Here is a 20,096-nt window from a genome sequence, read left to right on the forward strand (position 1 = left end):
ATGGATGGATGGATGGATGGATACATGGATGGATACATTGATGGATGGATGATGGATGGATGGGTGATGGATGGATGGATGGATACATGGATGGATACATTGATGGATGGATGATGGATGATGGATGGGTGATGGATGGATGGATGGATGGATGGATACATGGATGGATACATTGATGGATGGATGATGGATGGATGGATGGATGGATGACACATCCCTCTCTCCTGAGCCATTCCAGTGGGGTTGGCATGTTCCCAGTGATGTTTGCATGAGGAACCCAATGGGAAAACCTCAGGCAGTAAAAACAATCCATGTGAGTCCTATGAAAACAGGAGAGGAACTCTGGACAAGGACATGGAGTGCAGGAAAAGGGGGAATGGCTTCAAACTGAGAAAAAAGAGTAGGTTTAGAAAGGATTTTGGGAATGAATTCCTGGCTGGGAGGGTGCCCAGAGCAGCTGTGGCTGCCCCTGGATCCCTGAAGTGTCCAAGGCCAGGCTGGATGGGGCTTGGAGCAGCCTGGGACAGTGGAAGATGTTCCTGCCCATGGCAGAGGGTGGAATTAGAGGAACTTTAATGTCCCTCCCAACCCAGACCATTCTAGAATTCTATGATTAAAACCTTCTGTGCTTGCCATTCCAATTTCTGCTCCAGCAGCAGGAGCACAGCAGCCAAGGAGTTTCTTTGGTGTCCCCATTAATGTCCCCAGTTTTCCCAAGCCTCCCTGAAACACAGCCAAGCACTTTTCCTGGAACCCCACCACCTTTCCCAGGCACTAAAGAAGGGTCTGGCCTCAAATCCTGTGCCACAACTTCCAACAACCCCCCAAATATTTGAAAAAATATCACTTGAAGCAGCTCAAAGCCATAAACAATGGGGCAATAAAACACAGAAATGTTCCCATTGCTGAGAAAGATGCCCCAGTCACACTAAAAATAAATCTTATCATATTAGAAATTATTATATATTAGATATAATAAATCTATTCCATTCGAAATCAAGAGTGAGGGGAGGGTGTACTTTTTATAATATCTATAAATTAAAGCTAAATTATTTTTATCACCAAGCTCCCTGAGCCTCATGAATAACCCCTGTCTGGGCCCTTCACCTGTGTTGCACTTTGAATTCAGCAGGATCATGGATTTCTCAGGATTAAAAAACGAAACATAAAGAGGGTGAAAATCTACCATCTGCCTGAAACTGCCCAGGAGGAGCAGCGTGATGGGGCTATTAAAAAAAAAAAAAAAAAAAAAGGGAATTTGAGGGCTGCATGGATTGGGATGAGGAGTGAGGAGTGAGTGAGTTTGGTGGCCAGGGGGGTGACACTGTTCTGCTTTTCTGCTTTTCCTCGTTGCCTCCCCATCACCACATCGAGCTGATGTCCATCCATGCCCACAGATTTATTTCCCTTCCTGCTGAGGCTCCTTGATGTAAAACTTTTGCCTGCCACAGGCACCGGGAGAGCGAGGAATTGCGAGGAATTGTGTCCCGTGCTTATCTGCACCGATCTCTTAATGACCTCTCCTCCGATCACCCAGGCAATTATTGCGAGCTCCGGGGCATCCGAGGGGCTCAATCCTGTCCGGATCAAAACTTGAAGTGTCACCACACAGCCCTGGCCGGGGAGAGCCTCTCTGTGTGAGCAGCAGGTGAAAAACGATGCTAAAAAGCCTTTTTGTTCACAGCCAGTGCAACAGCAGAGCTGGGCTGATCCTGCCTGCAGAGCCCAGAACACAACATCTCACCCCAAAACAGACAAACCATGGAGGGGTTTATAAAACCCAGGGTTCTCTGCCTTGTTTCTGCGTGCTGACCCCTCAGCCAGCCCAGAAATGCTCAGGGAGTCTATTAATTTGTGGCTTGTAACAGGAGCTATTCCAGAAAGAGTTACTTTGGGATTTGCATAATTACAGGTATTCAACATAACGTGTTTGTTAGTAGAGTTTTCAGATCCCAGATGTGTCCCTTGCAGGCATGATTCCACAACCAAATATTTATTTATTCATTAATTCATCTATTTATTTATTTATTTATTCATCCATTCATCTATTTATTTATTTATTTGTTTATTTATTTATTTATTTCAGTGAGCTGTGCCCAGATCTCCCAGATGTGCTGACAGATGTGGGCACAAGCCTGACCCTGAGGCTGTGCTGACTTTTTCCTCTTGGCTGAGCTGTGTTTGCCCACCCTGAAGTAACAGAGGCCACAACCCCAACCCTGTCCCTTCCTATCCCCTGCTGGGGATGCTGGAAGCAGGGAGGGACACCCCAAATGTGTTTTGTAGAGATCCCAGGATCATTAAGGTTGGAAAAGAACTCTGATCATCCAGAATCCAAGTGCTAACCCAGCCCTGCCAAAGCCAGCACTAAACCATGTCCCCAAAGTGCCACCTCTATGTGATTTTTTTGAACACTTCAGGGATGGTGATTCCAGCACTTCCCTGCACAGCCTGTTCCAGTGCCTGACAACACTTTCAGTGAAGAGATTTTCAATAATATCCAACTTAAATCTCCTCTGGCACATCTTGAGGCCGTTTCTGCTTGTCCTAACACTTCTTTACCTGGGAGCAGGAGATGCTGCAGCCCCTGAGCCTCGCTCAGATTTAAACACAGAAAAGCTGAGTAGGAATGACACTTCCTTTTGGCTGCGTGCCTCAGTTTCCCCATCCCCACTCGCTGATATCTTCCTTTGGAACAAGGTGATGGGGGCTAAAAGGGGGATCCAAACCCCCCCTGGGAGGGAGCCGGTCCTTGCCGTGCCCGGGGCTCCCAGGGCCGGCTCCCCTGGCTCGGGGTGAGCTTTGGCAGCCAGCACGGGTCCTCTCAGCAGCTGCCGTGACAGACAGCTCCCGAGCCACCCCCCTCTGCAGTGCTGCTCTAAAATAAAAATACCTCCCGCCTGCTCCGCTCCACTCCCAGCCAAACTTCCTCCAGGGGCAAGGTGGGGGACGGCAGCCCAAAAACCACCCCCGATCCCCCTCCCCAAGCCGGGCTCAGAGATGCTGTAGGGCAAACCTGCGGCCCCCAAACCCTCGGGAATTGTCCCCTGTCCCTTTTCCCCCGTCCTGCTCCCCATCGCGGTGCCGGATCTGGATCCCCGACCCTCGCCCGCCTCCCCCCGCGGCCCCGGCGCTCAAGGTCAGTAGCGGGGAGCGATGCGGGCTTCGGGGGCCACGCTCGGGGTGGTGACACCTCCGGGGCTCTCTGTCACCTCTGCGTGTCCCCAGCGCCCGGCCGGGGTCCGCGGAGGGGAGCGGGAGGGGATGAGGATGATGAGGATGATGAGGATGATGAGGATGCTGCTGTCACTCGGAGCTGCGGGGGGCTCTGCTGGGACCCCCCCTCCGATCCTCATTGGGCTCACTGGGAGCGATCAGGAGTTAAAATAAATTATCCGGGGGGTCCCCGCCAGCCCCCTCGCCCCCGCAGGGCTGGGCTGGTCACCGCCGGCTCCTTGGCGGGGTGGCCTCGCCAAAAAAAAAAAAAAAAAAAAAAAAAAAAAAAAAAAAAAAAAGCTTTTGAAAGCGTGGAGAGGAGCAAGAAAAGCTTTTTAAAGGCACCTCCGTGCGCTCCCTCCCGCCGCAGGGGCACCGCAGCGCGGTGGCAGCGCCCGCCCGCAGCGGCCCCGCACCGGCACTGACCGCGGGGTGACCCCCGAAACTCCCTCGGGATGAACCCGAAATTTCCCCCAGGATAAACCCGAAATTCCCCTCGAGATGAACCCGAAATTCCCCCGGGAAACGCCTTCGGTGCACGCCGGGGGGAGATGGGGTCACCCCATTTCTACCAAGGATCTCCTCCTCCAACCCCCTTAAAAACCTCGGCGACCGAACAAAAAATAAACGTTCAAACTCAAAGCAATAATTTTAACATTATTTTAATATTTACACGGAATTATTTTAACCACCGCAGGAGCTTTGCCAGGCGGGTGCCGGAGCAGACACAGGGTGACCGCGCCGCCTTTTGCGCCTTAATCCCCTGAACGCTCCCAGGGATGGAGGGGGGTGCCAGGGGAGAGTGTCCCTGTCCCTGTCCCTGTCCCCGCATCCCCATCCCTCCTGCTCCCGCCCCGAGCCGCGTTTTGGCAGCTGCCGGACACTGCGAGGCACGTCGCGCCGAGGTTAATTAGCCCGGGCAGGAGTAATTAGCCCAGGGCTAATTGCAGGGCTGGGTGTCGCCGTCCCCCGAGCGCTGCTGATGTCGCTGGGGGGGCTCAGCCGTGACTGCGGGGTCCTAAAGGCTCCTGGCAGGGGAAATTTGGGATCGCGGGGCTTTGGGAGCCCCCCAAGTGCAGAAGGTGAGCGGGGCGCTGGGGAAACCCATCCTCTCCAGCAGTGCTTTATCCTGGATCCCCAACACGGATAAAACTCGGAATTAGAGGTGGGGACAGCAGGGACACGCCACCCTGCACAGCTGGAGCAGCTCTGGACATCGGGATGGATGGGAAGAACCTTCCTCAGGAACACCTGGCCCCAAATCCCGGCTCCCGGGTGGGGTTCGCACCTGAGTTGTGCCCCGGGGCTCAGCCCCAGGTGTGACCCTTCTTTCCTTCCCTCCAGCCTTAAGGGGAGCCCACAAAGCAGGGCTGGGGAGGAGCAGCAGGAATTTAGGGTGCTGGAGGGGTAGGAGGGCAGCTGAACTCTCATCCCGCTTTTCCTCCCTCTCCTTTTTCCCTTTTCCCAGGTGTGGATCCCTCTCCAGTGCCGGCCGGGGCTGTGACCTCGCACCATGGGGGTTAAAGCGATGCTGCCCAGCTACGAGCTGGGATTTTATGCTCTGGTGGTGACCTGTGCTGTGCTCTACAGCGGCAGCGGCATCTTCGAGGCATCCAGAGGTAACATCCCCTGGGAGGGGCCGGGGGTGTCAGCTACCTGCTTTTACAGCTCTTGATACCAACAGCAGATTGCCCGGCTTTGGCTTTTGCAGAGAACAGCTTGGAAATCCTTTGTAAAGGGATTTTTTTTGCCTATTTGTCCCTATTTCCACTGCTCAGGGCAAGAGGCTGTGTGAGATGTCACAGGTTTCCAAGCAGTGCCACACCAGGCAACCACCAGCACCTTGTCTATGCAGGGCTGATTCCCTTTTTTGTTTGTTTAGTTTTGGGGTTTTTTGTTTGTTTGAGGTTTTTTGTTGGTTTGGTGGTTTTTGTTTGGTTTTGGCTTTTTTTTGTGTGTGTGTGTGGGTTTTTTGGGGGTTTTTTGGTTTGTTTTTTTTTGTTTGTTTTTTTGTTTTTGTTTTTGTTTGGAAGCCCACAAACCTGAAAACTTCATGGAATCAGCCAGGGAATGTGTAATGAAAAAAAGGCTTTGCTGAAAATTTACAGAAACCTGTGGTCGCTGACTCTTTTGGTTGTCCTTGTCAATCAGGCACTTTTGGGATGGGGTATTTGAGCTCTGATGGCTCATTACCAAAACAATGAAGGTTCTGGGCCTGGATTAAACCCCAATCTCATTTCCCAGAGCTGTTCCTCTCCCTGTAACCCTGGTTCTTTTGCAGACAGCATGAACAGAAAGGCTTTTCGGGACGGCATCAAGCCGGGCTGGCACTACTTCGGCAGGAAGATGGTGAGTGAGGAAGGGCTTGGGCTTTTCCAGCTGCAGACAAGCTGGTCAGGGGACAAACAGAGCTGCTTTTTCTGCTACTGACACACTCTTTGTGAAGTCCATGTGACTCGTATTTTTGTCCCTGAAGTCGCAGGGAAAATGCCAGCCCTGAGGGGCTGTGGATGCTCTGCTTTGTGAGCGACCTCTGCACGGGGTTTTATATCTGAGCTAAAGTGCTGGGGAGCCTTTGGGTGGAAAATGGGAAGAAAAAAAAGCTGTAAAAGCTGTGGGGCTGGGGGCAGTGAAGTGCCTGGTGCTGCTCCTGCAGGATGTGGCTGATTTCGAGTGGGTGATGTGGTTCACCTCGTTCAGGAACATCATCATCTTCGCCCTCTCGGGACACGTCCTCTTCGGCAAGATCTGCTCCATGACCGTGCCACAGGTGAGCAGCTGCAACCTGTGGGGTTTGCACCACTTCATCAGTGCTTTGTTAGATGTTTCCTCTGTCTTCACTCAGAGCCAGGAGGAAAAGACACGGAGATGAATTTTCTTGTGTTCGGGCTTGGTTGTTTATTAAATATTATCTAATGTACAGAGAGTTCTGTAACACTCCCAGCTACCTACTAGAAGTGATAAAAAGGAGAGAGATCCAGCTGCTCCAAGGTCTCTTAAAGCTGAACAATCCAATAGAGCACTAACACCTATATTATTGATACTTTTAACCCAATAACCAGATTCCCATGACCCTCAGTGTGACACTGACTGAACAACCAGAAACTGCCTGGAACCATGGAGAAGAAGGAGGAAGGACACAAAAAACAGACACCACCTAAAATCTTCCATCTTGTCCCATACCTATCACTATATTACAAAACCTCAAATTCCAAACCCTTTACCATGTGAAATCACACATTTCTATTTAACTACACACCTGTGATTTTAACTCCATCACCCAAATTTGGAGCCTTCTCCAAGGCCTCAGGTCACAGCAGCGTTCTACAGTACCAAAAAGCACAGAAAGCTCAAAAACCCCAGGTTTGTGGGCTCCAACAAGCAGGGCTGTGGTGGCAAGGATTTGAGAGGGGTGCCTGGGATGCTGTGGAAGGGGTTTGGGGGATGCTCTGGGGCTGGGGCTCTCACCACAGCCCCTCTCTCCGCAGCACCGGGCTGTGATGTACATGACCTACGGGCTCCTGGCTGTGCTGGCCAGCATGGGGCTGCTCTACCTGATGATCATCCTGTCCCACTGCCTGCTGCTCTACTCGGTGGCCCTGGCCAAGCAGAAGTGGCTCTGCTACGTGGCCGGGCTCTGCTGCCTCGCCTCCTTCAAGGTGGAGCCCTTTGGCTCGTGGCAGGTGGGTGCTGTCCTGGCTGTGTCTGCCTTGTTTCCAGCCCACTGCTGCCAGGGAGGGGCATCCCCAGCCCTGGCCATTGCTCCTGGCTGCATCAGAGCTCTCACAGCATTTTACAGGGAAGGAGCTGTTGAGGTGTGAGCTTGGGAATGAATAATCCCACAGTGCTTATGTCATGTTGTGGTGGCTCCATGCTGACATCCGAGTCCTTGCTGTCCAAGCAGCAATTTGTCAGTTGTTGCTGCCCTGTGCCTCAGTTTCCCCAGCTGTCACACAGAGCTGGGATGGATTCAGTGATGCTCACTCTTAGGTCACAGCCTAGCTAAGATTTTATCTCCCTGGTGGGTGGAGACAAGCCCAGAAAGGACCTTATCAAAATAGTCAATCCCTCAGTAGGACAGTGCTGTCTCTGGGTGTGTGTCTCTGGGTGTGTGTCCCCTCCCTCTCCACCAACCCCATGCTGGCTCTGCTTTGCTCTATGGGGACACCTGTGACAGGGTGACATTGCCACCCCAGACCAAAGCCTGTGTCACCAACAGCTGCTTGGTGACACGGCGAGGAGGATCTACCTCCACTTACCCAATTCCTGACTGCTCTGAGCTGCAGGAGCCAGCTGGGAAATCAAGCCCCAGTTTTTTCTTTCTAGCTCATTAACTTCAGAGACAATTGGTGTCAGAGCATAATTAGAGGTTTTCCTTGAACTGAAAACTAAACTGGCAGAGGTCAGGGTTAGAGGAGATGTTAGGAAAAAATTCCTCCCTGTGAGGGAGGTCAGAGCCTGGCACAGGGTGCCCAGAGAAGCTGTGGGTGCCCCTGGATCCCTGGAATGTCCAAGGCCAGGTTGGACAGGGCTTGGAGCACCCTGGGATAGTGGAAGGGGTGGCACTGGATGAGCTTTAAATCCCTTCCAACCCAAACCCATTCTCTGCTGCCCCAGGAGTGGTGTCCCCCCCAAAACCAAGCAGTGACACCACGTTCCTGGTGGTGACTCTCTGTTTCTTGTGCAGAGTGGGTTTGTAACAGGAGCTTTTGATCTCCAAGATGTCCTTTTCTACGGAGGCTGCACCTTCACCATCATGCGCTGCATGAGCTTTGCCCTGGAGAGCTGCGAGAGGGACGAGGGCATCTACTCCATCTTCGACCTCCTCAAGTACAACTTCTACCTCCCATTCTTCTTCTTCGGGCCTGTCATGACGTTTGACCAGTTCCACGCCCAGGTGAGTGATCCTGGGGCCAGACTGGAGCAGGATTTCTCCCCAAAATTTGTTTGCTTGGGGGTAATGTCAACAAAAATTCCAACTTTTGCCACAGTGAAGATGTGAATGGTTGAAAAACTTCTTGTGGTCACCTCTAGTCTGTGGCTGTGCATTTTTGTGGGGAAGGGCATAAACTGATGGATTTTTAACTTTCTTTTTTGGCTTGTTTTTTGGCCATTTTCACTGATCAATTCACGGTGGAAGATCTTGCTGTGATGCCCTTGCTTCTGCAGTGCTCAGTGCCTCAGTTTCCCTGTGCTGTCACCCCAGCACCTTCATGGTGAGGGCCACACATGTGGTGTCCACCCATGGGACCCCTGCATGCTGTGACAGCAAGGACATTTCTGTCTCCCATTTCTACCTCCCATTTCTACCCAGCTGCTTCCCCAGGGAGCAGGAGCTTCCAGGGATGGCTGGTGTGTCTTTGGATCAAGTTATTTCTCAGGAAATAAATAAGATTGGGTGGAAGGCTGAGTCCCAGCAATTGGAGGCTCAATGAAATACCCTGATTCCCCAAATCTTTGCCTGTTCTACACAACCAAGGGAACTTTTGGATGAGCAGACTCCAAACAGAAGTGGAAAACACCAGCAGAAGCCTGGGCTGAGACCTCTGGAGCTGTCCCACAGTCCAAGATGAAGGAAACCAGCAGTGCTGTGTCCCTGCTCACTCTTCCCACCTCAACCTCCTTCTGCACCAAGGATCAGCCTCAGCCACCAAAGCACACTGATGCTGCTGGCAAAGGGAGGTGTTTGGTCAGCAGTGATGCTGCAGAGGATTTCCACCTCCAATTCTGGTTCCTTTTGCAGAAGAACAGCTACACTGAGATTTTGGACCCAAACTGATGCCTGGTACAAGAATGTTTTGGATAAACAGTTGTGAATTCAGAAGGAAAACCAGCCCAGGGCCTCATGGTGAGGAGAAGACTGAAGACCCAGCAGCTTCTCTCACATGTGGGGCTGGTTCTGGTTGCCTAAGAAAGGGTCTGCACTGGGATGTTTCCTCCAGGATGAGCCATGATCCCAGACCTGCTCCTTGCCTGCTCTGGAATTAACAACTTCTTAAAATGAACAAGAGCCCTCGGGTCTTACTGGATTATTAAAAGTGATTTTTAGTGCATTTGTCCCTGAAGATCATAAGGTCAGCTCTGGTGTCCCTGTCAGGGATGCAGCCAGGAACCTCTAAATGGGAACATGAAACTCCTCCTGTCTCCAACACCCGAATTCCCACTGCTCCTGCACAGCTGGGTCCAGGGCAGTTTTATTTCCTGCTCCTTTGCACAGCCCCAAACCAGGATGTGTAAGGACAGTGAGCAACTCCCCTCTCTGCTGCTCCCAACCCTCATCCCAAGGGTGAAGTCCCCAGCCCCTGTCCCCTGCCCTGGCCAGGGGTCCTGGCTTGGCCTGGCCACCACTGCCATCTCCTGGCTACATCCCCCCTGCACTGCTGGAGCTGGGGCTGGCTGCAGAGGTGAATCCTTAATTGCCCAAGAGCAATTAGGGCAGGAGGCAGACAGAGCCCTTCCCCAGGGTGGGATGTATGGCTCAGTTGAGATCAGATCTGTCCCTTTGGATCCTGCTGGTCCTACATCCTTCTGGAGCTCTTGCATCCCTCTGTGAGATGGGAACTCATCTATACCAGGGCTTGGCCAGCCAAATTTGGGTGGAGAAGCATCTTTCTCGCTGAGATCAAGAGAACAAATCCCCTTCTCTAGGGCTGGGAGTGTGGGGGACACAGCCCTGATCCCAAGGGGGTGGTGGCCAAGTGCTGGCACCACAAACAGATGTGAAGCTGAGAAGAAACAGCAGGGGAAGCTTACACAGGATAATGGCAATAATTTCCTCAAGGAAATGGTTGTTAAACATTGGAACAGGCTCTCCAGGGCAGTGGCAGAGCCACCATCCCTGATGGTGTTTCAAAGATGTGCAGATGTGGCACTTGGGGACAGGGTGTAGTGATGGGCTTGGCAGTGTTGGGTTCATGGTTGGACTCAACAATCCTAATGGGTTTTTCCAGCCTAAACCATTCTGTGATTCCATGGAAGGAGAGTTCTGTGTCCTCCCACACATCTCCACGCCAGACTCTGCCCTCCCTCAGCTCAGAGTCCAGCGACCTCTTTGTGTCCTCAAAGCACCTGGTGCTTAACAGGCACAAAAAGAATCTGGAAAAGGCTTTAATTCTCAGGAATCATCTGGATTTGACAACAGGGCTGGTGCAGCAGCCTGTGGATTATGCAGGGAGAGCTCCCACCTCTTGCAGGGAATAAAGGGGAAGTAATAAACATAAGAGGATTTTGAATACAGCAGCGATTTTACAGCGATGCGGGGAAGCAGGGACATGGCTCTGCCCCGTGTAATCCTGAGAGCTCACCCTGGTGATATTTATGTGACAACACCCAGAGATGTGACAGCTCCTGGAGGCAAACCCCAGCCCCTGTTAGTGCAAGACACAGCAGAGATGAAATCCCCATCAGTCAGGTCCCACCGATCCAGGACAGCCCCTCGAGCAAGTCTCCTCATTTGCAGCAGAAGCCTCAGGCATCATCAGTTCCCCTGGACAAAAATACAGCAGGCCCTGGCAGAGCTGTCAGGTTGGGATTCCAACCCTGGAATCCATCCTGGAGATGTGATGGGTGCAAGCATTTTCTCCCTCTTAGCTGGAAGGTGTTGTCCTTAAGCAAAGTTGATTTTTCTGAGCGCATTGCTGCAGAAAAACCATGAAGCCCTGGGAGCTCCCTGCTCAGAGTTGGTTTCACCCCACCTGGAGTCCCTGAGTGCAGCCAGACCTCTGTGTGACCACGTGCTGTGTGGGAAATCCCTGGGAACAGCAGGGGGATGCAGCAGGGACATCCCTGCTGTCCTCAGCACTGCTGTGGGTGGGACACAGCACCCTGTGTCCTGCTCCTTGTGGATGTGCCCACCTGAGCCAACCCTTGGGTCTTCCTTAAGCAGTGGAAATTTGGGCCTGTCCATGATGTGATTTCTGAAGGAGAAAGATGAATCAACCCCTATTTGGACCTTGACCACCCTTCTGGAGGAAGGAACAAAGCCCAGTCTGTCCCTGGGCTCAGCCTGCCCTGGTTTGTCCCTCCCTGCAGGTGAGCACCCGGGAGCTGCGGCGCAAGGACGACGAGATGAAGAACATCCGTGTCAATGCCCTGCTGCACGTGGGGGCCATCGTGGCTGTGGACATCTTCTTCCACTTCTTCTACATCCTCACCCTCCCTTCTGACCTCAAGTTCGTGAACCGCCTGTCGGACTGGTCCTTGGGTGAGTGGCCGTGCTGGGGCACGTTCACCCCTGTGCTCAGCTCCAAGGCAGTGGTGAGTGATCCACACCTCCATCCACCCTCCTTGAGAGGTTTGGGAATGCCTGTGCTTGGACAGGTTTGAGTAAAAACCCTCATCCTCCTGCTGGCCATGCACAGAGCTGGGGTTGGAAAGCACGTGGTGCTGGTCTGACCTTTCACAGTGAAAGTTGTTTAGTTTGGGGTCTAGGAAGCACCGAGGTATTTTTGTTGCCTTTGGACTGGAAGGGAGCTCAGCACCTCTGAAAAATCAGCAGGGCACAGCAAACCATGTGCAGAAATGCAAAGCCTGATTGCATGTGAGGAAAGTGGTCTAAAAAGTGGTCAAACACTGGGAGAGGTGCCCAGAGGGGTTTTGGATTGTCCCAAAAGAGTTATATTCAGCACTTAAATGGACAATGTCCAGGGCAATATAATCTCTACCTAAAGTTGGGTGTTCTCCAAGCATGGCTGGACTAGAGACCTCGAGAAGACAAATTCCCAGGTGTCTTGGTTTGGAGGTCAAGTGTCTGCTAAGAAAGGCAGAAATGGAGAATGTAAACCCCCTTCCCTCCAAATTATTGTAATTTTGAAATCAAGGGGCTCTTAGGTAAAGATATAGGAATAGCAGTTCTTTACAAGGAAAATTAAAATTAAAAAAACAGAACACTGCCAAAGTTAGAATACAACTTGACATCCATCAGTCAGGCAGGGTGTTGGCAGCAGTGCCATTAAATGGTGGATGTATCCTCCTGCAGTGACAGATGTGGCTCAGTTGGAGCAGTGCTCCTGTAGCAGGGTGAAATTTTCTTCTGAATGTCCAGTGATGATGTAGAAAGGTCTGATTTTCCTCTGGGATCCAGTGGAAAAGGCTGCTCTGGTGTTCCAAATCTCAGTTTTTATCTAGGTAGGAAAGGCTTGGCTCCTCCCTCTGGGTGGAGCATCTCTCAATGGGATGGTGAAATTTTATCAGGAAGGCACAATGATGGAATAAATGACTGTATAAACAAAATTCCTTGGACTAGTAAGACCAATAGGCACTTTGTTCCCTAATACCCTGAGAAGAAATTGTCCTTTGGTTCAAACCTCTTTAAAAACTTAGTTTTAAAATATTTGCTCTGCAGAAATCCTGATGCATTCCTGTTCTTTTTTCCTTGTTTGACTCCCATTTTTGCTCCAGCTGGCCTGGCCTACTCCAATTTGGTGTATGACTGGGTGAAAGCTGCTGTCATGTTTGGGGTCACCAACACCATTGCCAGACTGGACCACCTGGACCCACCCCAGCCCCCAAAATGCATCACCATGCTCTACATCTTTGCTGAAACGTGAGTACCGGGAGCAGAGTGTTTGAGCCTGTGTGGAGGGGAGGACTCCTGGATTTTTTCTGGGCAGTCTGTGAAGTGGAGACCAGCTGAAACCATAGTCTAGACCTGACCAGAACCCAGGGAAATATTCTTGGGTGGGGAGAAATAAATAAGGAGACAAGTTAAACCACGTCTCTAGTAGAATCCCTCCAAGGAAGGAGCCTGGAGGAGCTCTGTGAGCAAGGTCCAAGATGTGCCTTGCCAGGGGATTGGGGGTTTTCTCTCTTTCAACAGTTTTTTTAATTGTCATTGTGTGTTTTAACATGTTCTTATCATTTTATTGTAGGCATTTTGACAGAGGGATTAATGACTGGCTGTGCAAGTAAGTGTCCAGTTTTCCAACTCCAGTCTGGTTCAGGGTCTTCCCTTCCCTCCCAGAATAAATGAAGCATCACATGAAAGCTGGGGTGTTCTCTCTTCTGGATAAATCCCACTATTTGCTCTGTTTAGCCCTAAACTCATTGAATTAATTGCACAAAGAGCAAAACCCCTTCCTCCAAAGCTGGGAATAAGAGTGCTGTCCCAAAATCCCTGTAAGCCTGGTGGGTTTAGTGCTCCCTCAGAGGAGGAAGAGCCAGCTTTCTATTTCTCCAGGAGGAAAGGGGACCTGTAGCTCCATCTGCATCTTCCTCAGCCCTTCACCTCCCTTCATCCACGAGTTCACACCAGCAAACCTCTACTGAGGGGTGTGGTGGCTGCTTTGTGATGAAATCCTGAGCACCAGCAAGTCTGAGAGAGCCCCCAGCTCTAGAGACCCCAAGTTTTACCTGCCAGAGGGGGAAAGGTGGATATTTTGCCCTTGAGTATTTATAGGAACAAAAGCCACGAGTTGCTGGGGCACAGCAAAAATCAGTTTATAGCCAGAACATCCCTCCTGTGAGGAGAAAAAAATCCAGAGAGATCTCCTGGAGTACTGGGAGCACCAACCACCTTCCCTGGCTTTTAGATATGTGTATGACCACCTTGGGGAGAACCATGACAACATCCTGAAGGAGCTGGTGGCCAGCATCTCCACGTTTGCCATCACCACGCTGTGGCTGGGGCCCTGCCAGCTCGTTTACATCTGGTCCCTGGCCAACTGCTTCGGCCTCAACTTCGAGCTCTGGGTGCAGAAATTCTTCCAGCTGGGGCCCTTGGCCAAACTGGAGGTGAGGAGCTGCAAAGGGCATGGGGAGGGTTGAGGGGATTGGTGCTGGAAGATCTGTGGCTGGAGGGAACTCATGCTGGTTGGTAGCATTCAGATTTTTGGCTGAGGATGAGGAGAAGAATCCTTGAGGTTCCACAGCATGGAAAGCTGAAGCTCTTTCCTGCTGTCTTTAAAATCATGGAATTATTAAAGCTGGGAAAGACCATCAAGTCCAGCACCACCACCACCATGTCCACCACTAAACCACATCCTCCAGTGCCCTACCCACATGGGTTTGTTTTGACATTTCCAGGGATGGTGACATCCCTGGACAATCCTTGGGACCAGCAAGGGAAGCACAGTCCTGGTGCTCTGTGTCCCTTCATTTTGTGCACTTTGTCACCCACCCAGAACAAACAAACTCCTGCCCCTGTGATGCTTCACAGGAAATTTAGATTGGGGTGGAAATTACAGGGGCCCAAGAGAAGCAGGAATGAATCTCCAATGAGGCATCAAAGTGCCACAGATGGACACAAAACATGAGGTCTGTCCTTGGGAATACATTGATGCATATGGGGAATATTCTGTGGGGAATATCCAGATTCCATGATCCTAGGGGGAAATGTTTATGTATTTCCTGATGGGAATAATTTGTTCTTCTTGTTCTGCAAAGCATCTTGGCATTCTTAGTGGTTTTGATCTGATTTCTTTTAAAAGCAAGTGCTTGGATGCTAGAACAAATTATTTTTAAAACACTTCAAAGCTTAATGCCTTGTCTCTGTTTGGGACCAAGGTGTCTCAGGGACATACTGGAAAAATATCTTTAAAACTTCCACTCTGCAAACAATTATATTCCTTATTTCTTTTTCCCAGTTTAAAGTCTGGAGGTCCTAAATTAGTTAAATACAGATCTATTTTGAATAAAAACCATGGAGAGCAATCCTGCCGTTTTGTTGAACTCCTAATCAGATTAAAGCTCTCACAGGCAGTGAAATCTCCTTCCCTGAGGCACCACAATTCCCAGCACTAAGTGGCCTGGGGATTCACCATGCTCTTTGAAGGCTGCTATAAACTCCTTCCCTGCTCCTCACAGCAGCTGATCCTGGAGATTATGCACCAGTGACAATTCCACTCTGCTGCTGTCATTAGTTTTGAGCAGATTTTTTTTTTTTTAATTCTTAAGAAACTATTTTTACCAGGACCCAGCAGTGATTTGCATGTAGGGCTAATAATAATCCTGGGATAGAACAGATTCTTCTGCCTTGGGGAGTGGCTTACCCAAGGTAAGAGGTGGAGAAAGCAGAACTCAACCACTTCGTTTTAAAAAAGCTCTGAGAGAGCTGGACTTGTGACAAGGATGTGGGGGGACAGGGCAAGGAGTAATAGATTTAAACTGATGGAGGGCAGGGTTAGATGGGATTCTGGGAAAGAATTCTTCCCTGTGAGGGAGGTGAAGCTCTGACACAAGAGAAGCTGTGGCTGCCCCTGCATCCCTGGAAATATCCAAGGTTCCAAGGGCTTGGAGCACCCTGGGACAGCAGAAGGTGTCCCTGCCCATGGGATGGGTGGAATGGATGATCCTTAAGCTCCCTTCCAACCCAAACCCTTCCATGTGTCTGTGATTCTACAATCACCATGAAACTGTGTCTAATTCCTTACCCATGGGACCCAGAGTCCCCAAAGCAGCAGAGCAGTTTTGCCTTGTCCTTTTATTTCTTCATTCCAGAGGCACTAAAGCTGCTCTGATTTTTGCCTCCTCTCTGGGATCCCAGCTGGAGTTTGCTGGGGTTGCACAGCCACTCCTTTTCCTTACAGACCCTTTTCCCTCTGCTCCTCTCCCCTCCAGGCCAAGCTGTCAGGGGCCATGTCCCGGCGGATCAGGGCAGCTTTTGGGGCAGTGAACTTCTGGGCCATCGTCCTCTACAACATCCTGGCCCTCAACAGCCTGGAGTTTGCTCTGCTGGTGACCAAGAGGCTCCTTGTGATGGGTAAGGTGCTGCCTGCCAGCCTTCCCCATTGAGAGACCCCTGTCCAATGGGGGGACATTGGCATGGGACCTGAGGAATGGGATTTTGAATCCTTTTGGGTGATGTGGCTGCTCCAAATGTCCTTCATTCTTGTGCCAAAAAATGCAGGCGGTGTTTTCTTAGCCCTGCCAGCTCCTCACTGAGTGCTCTGGGTACCAGCTGCCTTCCAGGTGTGCTTGGAGTGATGCCTGAGAGGCTGACCTGGAACAGGGGATGGAAGGGTTAAAGAATAAAGCAGGGATTTATTAAAAGGATACCCCTTCATTGGATACACCTTGGGCAGTGCAAGAGCACAGCCATGGCTCTACCCAAGATGGACCCTGAGTCATGAGTTTTTACACTTTTATAAGGTTTGGTCCATTTCCATCTTGGGTTCATTGTCCAATTCCAGATTGCTCCTCCCAGATTGCTCTCCTCAATTCTGTTGTTTGCACTTTTTGGGCCTGAAGCTGCAATGATGTCCTTGGTTCTGGGTTGGAAAATGATTGTTGTGTCTGACTGAACTGTGAAGAGAACTTGCTGACACTTTAGATGAAGTTCAGAGTCACACATTAAGGCACAGTCTGGAAAATATAAAAGCTAAAACTTAAAAAACTTATAAAAGCTGTACTGATACAGCTCCTGGAACAGCCTGACTCTGGTTTAGTCTCCCTGGAGCACTGCAAGGGTCACATCAACCCCACCAAGCAGGGCTGAGCCTCTGCCTGTGAGATGCTCCCCTTGCTGGAGAAGGGGTTGGCTCATCCTGCCTCATTCCCTCTGCTCCAGCAGACATTCCTGCATCCTCCCGAAGGTGACAGGTACAAATCCTCATCCTGCAGCCTGTACATGTTTAATCAGTGGATTGTGACACTGTTTTGAAACCTTCTTGTGCTGCCCAGGGTATAAATAGCCACCAGGAGCTGGTGTCCTGCAGCCTGTCTGGGATGGGGCTGGCACAGGGGATGGATAATGTCACACTTGGTGTGCCAGGAGTGCCTGCCTGCTGAGCTCGCTGCCTTTTGCTGGTTCCATTATTCATAGCAGGGCTCCTGTTTTAGCAGGAACAAACCCTGGATCCAGCCCTGTGCTGTGGATACCAGATTTGTCACTGCAAACACCGTCAGACCCCTCCGAAGAGGAGGGAGAGCTCCAGGCTCTGCCACTGACGTAGGTGACAAAAATATGTATTTTCCTGGGTGGACACTGTGTCCTCATTAAGTACAGGACAAGGCTGGGGTTGATCCTCAGCATCAGTGGGGCCCAAAGCTTGAGCAAGGATGGACATGGGCGGGTTCAGTGGGCAGAAAATCAACCATGATTTCTGAACTCGGGGAGCAGAAGGATTTTTGGGGGTGAGAGGGGCTCAAAGCCCCTCCAGCATGTCCAGTCCATGGTGCCTGGGTGGGCCCAGGCACAGCTTCATCTAAATCCAATCCTCAGGATTTTCCTCCTCTTGGTGAAGCTACAGGGCTGGATCTACGACAAAAAAACGTCACTGGCCACCATGAGCTTGTGGGACCCCCCAAACCCACCTGAGAAAGAGCTGTGCTGGTGAAGGAGTGTCCTTGGCAGGTGAGCAGCCACAGCTGGATGACCCTGTCTCCCTCCCTGCTCTAGGTTTCCCTGTGAGCACCTTGTCCATCTGGTTCATCACCTACTGCGGCGTGCAGCTCATCAAGGAGCGCGAGCGCATCCTGGCCGTCGAGGAGGAGCACAGGGGGGACAAGGCAAAGGTGGAGTAGAGGAGGCACCCCAGGCTTGTCCCAGAGCCTTGTCTCCCTCCCAGCCACTGGCCAGGGCTCTGCAAGCCCTCCTGGCATGGACTGCTGTAGCTCATCCACGTAGAAGTCACCTGGAAGGCACAGGGAAGATTTTCCATCAGGCACAGCGGGCGTTCCCCAGGATGCTGAGGCAGCTCCTAGGACATTTCTTTCTCTGTTTTTCTGGCCCTCTGACATTGTGCAGGCCCAGAGATTTCACCCCCTGCTTCCCACAATACTGGGTCCACCAGCCCCTGTCTCCCAGAGGAGACTCTCCCATGGCTGGAGGTTTTGGCACTGCTGGATCTGAGACTGCTGGGGCCACCACGACCACCCCACTGGGACTCAAGCCAAACCCCACCTCAGTTTTTTTTTTTTAATATGCCATGGACAAAGGTCTAAGCTCACATTCCTGCCCATGGCTGAGGGACAGAACGTGCTGTAGCCATCTCCAGCCACCCATCCCTTTCCTCAGCTGCCTTTGGTGTGCACAGCCCACAGCTGTAGGGCTGAGCGAGCACACAGTGAACAGGATCAAAGGAGAAAAAAACCCAGATGAAGGGGCTGGGTGGTGGAGGGACAGCCCATGAGAGACTCCTTGGAGAATTAGACTTTGGGAGTGTGTGAGACACAGTGCCTTGGGGGAAAGGTGGGTTTGGAACAGGAAAATAGCTCTGGCTCTCTTGCACTTTAGAGTAACTCTCAGTGGCCTTATGTCTGAGTTATGTCCTTGTTTGGTGAGGGCAGGATCCACCCCTCTGCAACAGGGCTTGAGACACTTGGTGCACCCCTGTGGATGAAGCAGGATGGGTTCCTAGCCAGCTTTCAGCTCTGCCAAAGTAATTTGTGAAGTTCCTGGTAAATGTCACTTATTTGTGTAGCCAATAAATGTTGGATAACTCTGGCACCACTGCTCATCCCTGTTGTGCTGCTGGGCTGCAGGTGACACCGGAGCTGAGAGGACAAGGATCTGTGTGCAGGTCCTCTCCTGCCCCCCAAAACAGTGACACAGGACATTTTTGACTTCAGCAGAAAGCCCCTTTGGTGTCATCCCCAGGCTGGGCTGCAGCTGGATTCACATTCACATTTATTTTGACTGTGCTTCTGTACATATCTTGAACCTGTGTCCATCAAACTGTCACCCCTGTGGGGTTTGGGTTTTACTTTTGGGAGCCTGACCAACAAAAGCTGGGAGTGAGGGCAGGTGTTGTGCCTTGGTGGCATCTCACCACATCCCTTTTGGCACATCTGCCACTGCTGGACTTTCCATGGGTGTTTCTCAGCGTCTCCATTAGCTCAGATTTACTTTTTCCATCCAACCAGCTTTTCCACCTTGTGCTGCCTGCCGGGTTAAATTCATCTCCTCCCCTCCACAGGGGTGTCCTGGCATGGGTGGCACCAAGGGCTCAGGACAGAGTCAGCTCCCAGTGTCCAGGTGGGTGACTCACATGGCAAAGCCCAGTGACTCTGCACTGCCCTCCTGACTTGGATACTCCAGGAGAGAAAATAACCCATTCACTAAGGGTCTAAATTTACCCAGCAGCTGCATCTGCTGAAGCTGCCAGAAGGAGCTAATCTTAGACATTAACCCAGCAAGTGATCTGTTAGAGACACTGAATGGGAGAATTTGGGCTTTGCCCTCCTTTTCCAGGAGTTATCCCTTCAGCTTTTGCTGCTCTGATGAGCCCAGGGAGCACCCTGGTGCTGTCTCAGCCAGCTCAGCCTGGCACAAAACATCCTCAGCCTCACTGAATGCCTCTGTAGGATGGGATTTATCCACTGCTCATCCTATCTGCTCTGGTTAGTACCTGACCCTTCATAAAGCTCTGCCAAAAAGCCAAGAAAAGCAATTTTTTATTGCAATTGTAAATCCCAGTTAATAGCCCTACACTGGACACTTTCTTGGTCAGCCTGACATGGATAAAATTCCTTCATCCATCCTTTTTGTTCTAACATTTTGGATGGGTGGGAGTGATCCTGGAACACTGCATCCCTTTAGGATGTATCTGTGTATCCTCACTGGGCTGGTTTAACCCCACACAGTTCCTCACTCACCCACTCCCCCTCACCCCATAAGGAGGAGAATCAGAAAGAGAAGGTAAGCAGGTAAATCTGTCGAGTTTAACATTTGAAACAAAGCATAATGATGATAAAAATAATGGCAAGGAGAGGAGAAAGAGCAACAGAACCCAAGAGAAACAGGTGATGCACAATACAATTACTCATCACCCACTGACTGATGTCCCCAGACAACAAATTGGTTCCCTTCTGGCTAATTCCCACAGTTTATATCCTGTAAATCATGTTCTGAGGTATGGAATATCCCTCTGGCCAGTTGGGGTCAGCTCTCCTGGCCGTGCTGCTCCCCAGCTTTTGGTGCTGCTCCTCTGGCAGAGTGTGAG

At 51.0% G+C, this 20,096-nt stretch overlaps 1 protein-coding gene across 2 annotated transcripts; it reads left to right on the top strand.

Annotated features, from left to right (window-relative positions):
* The first annotated feature begins 2,863 nt into the window (after nucleotides 1-2,863).
* HHATL (hedgehog acyltransferase like) lies at nucleotides 2,864-18,598 on the top strand. 2 transcript variants are annotated; one of them, XM_033075105.2, is made up of 12 exons: nucleotides 2,864-3,139; nucleotides 4,685-4,835; nucleotides 5,498-5,565; nucleotides 5,873-5,986; nucleotides 6,705-6,899; nucleotides 7,904-8,113; nucleotides 11,248-11,419; nucleotides 12,616-12,760; nucleotides 13,086-13,121; nucleotides 13,746-13,947; nucleotides 15,772-15,913; nucleotides 17,552-18,598. In XM_033075105.2, the coding sequence occupies exons 2-12, from the start codon at nucleotides 4,730-4,732 to the stop codon at nucleotides 17,674-17,676; spliced, it is 1,515 nt and encodes a 504-aa protein (XP_032930996.1). In that variant the 5' UTR covers nucleotides 2,864-3,139; nucleotides 4,685-4,729; the 3' UTR covers nucleotides 17,677-18,598. The 2 variants fall into 2 exon arrangements, with proteins under 2 accessions (XP_032930996.1, XP_032931004.1); XM_033075113.2 differs by lacking the exon at nucleotides 2,864-3,139 and adding an exon at nucleotides 3,819-4,298.
* Nucleotides 18,599-20,096: the final 1,498 nt, after the last annotated feature.

Source organism: Catharus ustulatus, chromosome 1 (assembly GCF_009819885.2).
Source record: "Catharus ustulatus isolate bCatUst1 chromosome 1, bCatUst1.pri.v2, whole genome shotgun sequence".
Taxonomy (NCBI): domain Eukaryota; kingdom Metazoa; phylum Chordata; class Aves; order Passeriformes; family Turdidae; genus Catharus; species Catharus ustulatus.